The sequence below is a fragment of the Megalobrama amblycephala genome, linkage group LG17, assembly GCF_018812025.1.
Source record: "Megalobrama amblycephala isolate DHTTF-2021 linkage group LG17, ASM1881202v1, whole genome shotgun sequence".
Lineage (NCBI taxonomy): Eukaryota > Metazoa > Chordata > Actinopteri > Cypriniformes > Xenocyprididae > Megalobrama > Megalobrama amblycephala.
Genome location: NC_063060.1, coordinates 2,314,120 through 2,320,779, shown reverse-complemented (window position 1 = coordinate 2,320,779; position 6,660 = coordinate 2,314,120). Strand labels below are relative to the sequence as shown.

The 6,660-nt window shown below is 37.4% G+C and overlaps 1 protein-coding gene across 1 annotated transcript; it reads left to right on the top strand.

Moving 5' to 3' along the window:
- Positions 1–1,849: 1,849 nt before the first annotated feature.
- Positions 1,850–6,660, top strand: loxl5b (lysyl oxidase-like 5b). The gene is made up of 7 exons (XM_048163445.1): positions 1,850–2,801; positions 2,899–3,007; positions 3,559–3,696; positions 5,403–5,559; positions 5,645–5,740; positions 5,833–5,948; positions 6,040–6,660. Exons 1-7 carry the CDS (start codon positions 2,051–2,053, stop codon positions 6,044–6,046), a joined length of 1,374 nt encoding a protein of 457 aa, XP_048019402.1. The 5' UTR covers positions 1,850–2,050; the 3' UTR covers positions 6,047–6,660.

Genomic DNA, 6,660 nt, shown 5'->3' with positions numbered 1-6,660 from the left:
TTTCACTTTTTGAATGGAATTAGTGAAATAAATCAACTTTTTGATGATATTCTAATTATATGACCAGCACCTGTATATATATATATATATATATATATATCCTGTTCATGGAGATCTACCTTCCTGCAAAGTTCAGCTCCAACTCTGATCAAACACAACTGAACCAGCTAATTAAAGGGTTAGTTCACCCAAAAATGAAAATAATGTCATTTATTACTCACCCTCATGTCATTCTACAGCTGTAAGACCTTCATTCATCTTCAGAACACAAATTAAGATATTGTTGATGAAATCTGATGGCTCATATTGAGGCCTCTATTGAGAGAAAAGCCATTCAAGGTCTCAAGGTCCATAAAGGTTCTAAAAACATATTTAAATCAGTTCATGTGAGTTCAGTGGTTCTATCTTAATATTATAAAGCAACAAGAATACTTTTTGTGCGCCAAAAAAACAAAATAAAGACTTTTCAACAATATCTATATGGGCCAATTTCAAAACACTGCTTCGGAGTTTTACGAATCGAATCAGTGAATCGGAGCGCCAAAGTCACGTGACTTCAGCAGTTTAGCCGTTTGATAGGAGATCCGAATCACTGATTCAAAACAAAAGATTCATAAAGCTCAGAAGCGTCATGAAGCAGTGTTTTGAAATCGGCCCATATAGATATTGTTGAAAAGTCTTTATTTTGCTTTTTTGGCACACAAAAGTATTCTTGTCGCTTTATAATATTAAGATAGAACCACTGAACTCACATGAACTGATTCAAATATGTTTTTATGGACCTTGAGAGTTTGAATGGCTTTGCTCTCAATGCAAGCCTCACTGAGTCATCGGATTTCATCAACAATATCTTAATTTGTGTTCGGAAGATGAATGAAGGTCTTACAGCTGTAGAATGACATGAGGGTGAGTAATAAATTACAGAATTTTCATTTTTGGGTGAACTAACCCTTTAAGATCTTCAGGAGCACTTGATAATTACAAACAAGTGTTGGATTAGGGTTGAATCTGAACATATATATATATATATATATATATATATATATATATATATATATATATATGTGTGTGTGTGTGTGTGTGTGTGTGTGTGTGTGTGTGTGTGTGTGTGTGTGTGTGTGTGACCTTGAAAGTGAATTTCTTTGAAGACAAATTTTTTTCTTTTGACCATTGTTTTGACATTTGTGAAAAATACTCTTGTCATGAAAAAAACAGTTCAAGGTTTTTCCAAGTTCATTATTTTCTTCTCAATGCATGTCCATGTGTTGTTATTGCAATTGGAACCAACATCCAAAATCACTGCAAGAGAAATAAACTGGGAATTTTGATGACGTGAATCTAAATCAGCCTGTGTGTGTTTCTGTTAGCGCACACTGCCATCTTGTGGACATTACAGTACAATGCTCAACAGCTTCACAATCCATGTTTCTCTTCAGGGAACCTGTGTCAGATCAGTGAGGCCTGTGATCAATCAGTTCCAAAAATAAATACAAAACCTGTGCTAACTGAAAGATTTTGCCACAAGATGGCAAAAAGGACTGAATTCACTATTTGATGATAATATAGCTTAATGAGAGATTTACAAGCAATTTAAAAGAGCACTAAATTAGGATTTTAAACACAGCACATGGGTTTAAATCTGTCTTTTACCAAAATCCTGAAACTTTCTGTTTATGAAACAGACTTAAATAAAAGATTTTCACCCCAGGCTACATTGATGTGTTTGAAACATTTATGCATTTTATGTAGATGTATTAATCAAAGGTGTAACTCTCTCCAAAGCGCCTGGAGTTTTGCCTGCAGTGCTTGAACAAAAGTATCGAGACACCAATGTGTTCGGCGAGGAAAGAGTTAAGAGCGAGTGTTGCTGACTGTGCATGCGCGCGTGAACTCCCACAGTTTGATCAATGTCTGTCCGCTGCTCTTCTGTCCGTTTCCATTGGCTCGCGGAAGATTCGGACTATGCCGTTTACGCACTCCAGAGTCCCACATCCGCTCGCAGAGGAACATCTGTGCTGGGAAACCATATCAGTGACTGTCCAGCTTTAAAATGTGTCTCAAGATGCTAAATTTGATTTTGGCTTTATATTTACTTCAAGGACTGAATAACTTTATCAGCGCGCAAAGTTCCGCGCCCTGGAGGAACCGGATCCAGTGGGTGAATAACGGCCAGGTGTTCAGTTTAATGAGCACTGGCTCAGAGTATCACGCACCGGTGGTGTCCAGAAGACAGTCCAGGGTTTACATGAGCAGCAGCAGAGATGCTGCCCGGGACAGGGCCATGCGAATTCGAGTGGAAGCGGTTGAGAGACCCACTAACAGCGTACCGGACAGCAGCACCGCGCTTTTGGGCCCCGACCGCATGCAGTATATAGTGGCCAACAGCCGCGCACCTGGTGCCAGACAAATGCAGGTGCGCCAGAGGCTCAGAGGTCCTCCCGGAACCAGATCTAACAGCACCGTCCTGTCTGAATACTCAGGCGGTGGAAGGACCCCGGCACAGGGGGGGAATAACGCACGGAGGGCGCCAGCGGTTGCCAATTTCCAACAGCTGACCGCGCCCACGGAGAATTCAAACACCTTAAGTTCAGATCATGGAAGCTATAATGAAGCGGCTCTCCCCAGAGCGCAAGCTCCGAATGTCCCAGTCGAGCAGGGAACAACGTCTGAAAGTATGGCAGGAGATGATCCACGAAACAGGAATACGGTCTTCTACAACGTCTATCCACCCGGCGGCAGGACGCTCATCCCCCGCCGACCGCCGCCTGGCACCGGGTATGGCACCAGGTATTTCCAGAACGGTGAGCTGTGCGTAAAGCACGAATTTAACCTCAACATATGTGGCAATGTGCGGTATTTATTTAAAAGGCGTGTTTTCAGTATGATCGTGTTGTGCAGGTCTTCCGGACCTTGTGCCAGATCCATATTCCATCCAGGCGGGCTCATACATCCAGCGCGTCCAGATGTACGCGCTCCGATGCGCGGCGGAGGAGAACTGCCTGGCGCGGTGCGTAAATACAGATTTTCTTATGAATTATTATCTGTGTAGATTTACAGCGTCCCCAAAAAGTATTTAAATGCTTAACTCGCACTTAAAAATGTCTCAATGTCGATTTTCTTACCTATAATGCATTATTTGTATCTTTCTTATCATGTTAAATAGCTCAGTGTAGCCTGAAAATAAATGTTGCATAGTTTGAATATTAGTGAGAGCTTTTTATGTGGTCTGGTCTATTATACTACACTGTTGGTTTAACTTTTAAAAAATAAATAAAATAAATAAATAAATAAAAAAGTAAGTTACCTGGTTGCCTTAATTTTGAGTTCATTGAAATTAAACATTTGAGTTAATGCATATTATGTTATCTGAACACAATAATTATTTAAGTTGATTTGGCAAAAGAGAAGATGTTGTGATAAATCATGAAAATCATTTTTATAGTGTACAAATATATCCAAACTTATTTTGTGAGGTGGGGTCATCAGTATTGGTGGTTGCATGACCTCTTGTGACCCTGTGATCCATGAGCTCATCCTCCGCTGTCTTTCGTCTCTCAGATCTGCGTACAGACCCACGGTCAGAGACCTGGACTTCAGGGTTCTCCTTCGGTTCCCACAGAAAGTCAGAAACATGGGGACGACTGACTTTCTGCCGGTCAAACCCAGACATCAGTGGGAGTGGCACAGCTGTCATCAGTGAGTCTGAGTTTACTGTTAGAATTAATATATTAATTATAATTTATGATAAAAATTGTAGTACTACAAACACTTTTACTGTAAAACAATCACTGCAATTCATGCCACTTGCTTTCATAAAGATGGAGCAACAGCAATATTCTAAAATACAGTAATTTACAATATTTCTTAGTGTTAATAATCAGAATAAACAGTGCTTCTGCCATGTAATATTGTTCATTTCACACCACAGCTGATGCAATTAGAATTTTGAATCAGAACTATATTATTTATGAATTTTATGTGATGCATTTAAATGGCTTGCAAAATATTGTATTTTATAAATTATGATGAAATTATTATACTTTACTGTGGAACAATCACTGCAGTTCGTGCCTCTTGCTTTCATAAAGCTGGAGCAAAGGCAATATTATAAAATACTGTAAATTTGAATATTTCTTAGTATTAAAAATTAGAATAAACAGTGCTTCTGTCATGTAATATCGTTCATTTCACAACACAGCTGATGCAATTAGAATTTAGAATCAGATTTATCCACCTCAGAAAGTATTTAGACACTTTAGTCACAGTTAAAAAAATGTAGTTCCTAATTTTATCATTAATTTTTATTATAAATTATGATAAAATTATACTTAAATCCCCTTTACTGTACTGCATTTCATGCATCTTGCTTTTATAAAGTGGAAGCAACAGCAATATTATGATCAATAACAAAGTTACATTTATTAGTATTAAAAACAATTTTTAAAAAAATCAGCAGATCTTCCACCATGTAATATAATTCATTTCACTCCACGGTTCATGCAATCAGAATTTAGAAACAGAACTATTTGATTTATAAATGTTGTGATGCATTTCAATGGCTTGCTAATTATTATTTTTATAAATTATGATGAAATTATAGTACTAAAACCTCCTTTACTGTAATAAAATCACTGCAATTCATGCCACTTGCTTTCATAAATCTGGAGCAACAGCAATATTATAAAATACAGTAATTTTCAATATTTCTTAGTATTAAAAATCAGAATAAACAGTGCTTCTGCCATGTAATAGTTCATTTCACACCACAGTTGATGCAATTAGAATTTTGATTCAGAACTATTTGATTTATGAATTTTATGTGATGCATTTAAATGCCTTGCTAAATATTATTTTTTATAAATGATGATACTTTACTGTGGTACAATCACTGCAGCTCATGCCTCTTGCATTTATAAAGTGGGAGGAACAGCAATATTATAAAATACATTAAAAGTTCAATAAAAAGTTGTTTATTAGTATTAAAAAATAAACATTAATATAAGATAGTTCATTTCACACCACGTCTCATGCAGTTAGAATTTAGAATCGTAACTATCTGTTTTATAAAATGTATGATAGGTAAAAAAAACTTTAAAAAGTAAGTTACGATTGCCTTAAAATTTTGAGTTCATTGAAATTAAAAATTTGAGTTAATGCAATGAAGGCGATTGATTTAATCAATTATGTTATCTAAACCACATTAATTATTATTAAGTTGATTTTACAAAAGAAAAAATGTGATCATTTTTACAGCGTGTGAGTGATGCATTTCAGTTGCTCGGGGTGTTTGTTCAAATCATTATGCATAAGTACGAGCAATAGCAATAGTAGTGCTTATCAAAACACATGTAAAGTGCATTATGAGACTCATCCGTCCGAACTGTGTGGAATCCCACATGCAGGCACTATCACAGCATGGATGCATTTAGTCACTACGATCTCCTGGACATCAACACCGGACGGAAGGTCGCTGAGGGACACAAGGCCAGTTTCTGTCTGGAAGATACTGGCTGCGATCCTGGATTTCACCGCAGATACGCGTGCACCGCACACACACAGGTACGAACGCACTGATGAACTAAAACTAAAACTATTGCAAACGTTTCTGCCATATTTAGTGTTTCGGTTTCTGATGTATTTTCAGGGCTTGAGCCCAGGCTGCCACGACACATACGCTGCCAACATCGACTGCCAGTGGATCGACATCACAGACGTGGCCCCTGGGAACTACATTCTTAAGGTATGATGGGGTTTCGAGAAGGTTTCTCGGTGTGGAGACGATGCTGACATAATGGCTTTCTAAAACGGATGCTGTCTCGTTTTCCTGTGCAGGTCACTGTCAATCCAGACTTCCTGGTGCCCGAGTCGGACTTCTCCAATAACGTTGTGCGATGTGAGGTCGTTTACACGGGCATTTACATCCAAACAAGAAACTGCATCATAACTGGGTGAGGAAATGTGTTTTTATTGATTTTCTGCACATTCTGCATATTGTAATCAGAGCAATAATCCACTCTTTGTTTCTTCCTGCTTCCACAGGAGTTAAAGTCCCTGGGTCGGGTTAACAAGTTGATTTTTAAAGGCCTATATAATAGGTTTAATTATAAAAAATTATTTAATTTAAAGCTTTATCAGTAACTTGAAACATTCCTTATAGTTGTTGGAATAATATTTAATGACAAACGTACTGTATCTATTTTAGATGAGTTTGATGTCTTGCCCTAGTGCAAGTGGGAAAACGTACAGTTGCAATTTTTAAGTCATTGTTTTTGTGATGTTTGCATTTTAATAGAACATTTATTTTAAATGACTAGATTAGTATGTTGCTTTTTAGTGTTTGTATTTATTACATAGATTATGTATAAAAAATATAAGCATCTAAGTTCATATCGAGGGACGTTTTGTTATTAGATGGTGAATTCATAGTGGTTGAGTGTTTTCCTCCAGCGCAGACCACTAGTGTAAGATATACACTTGAAATATTCAGAAGGTTTGGTTTTCCAGGTGTCCGCCCATATTTCAGTGCAGTGTCTTAAACATCTTGAAAAGCTTTGCTGCTTCTTTGCCATGATTATAAGAATCTTTCCATGAATCCCGGACTTGGATGGACGAAGTCGTTTGTGGCTTGATATGCAATAAACAAAAATGGAGAGAATGTAA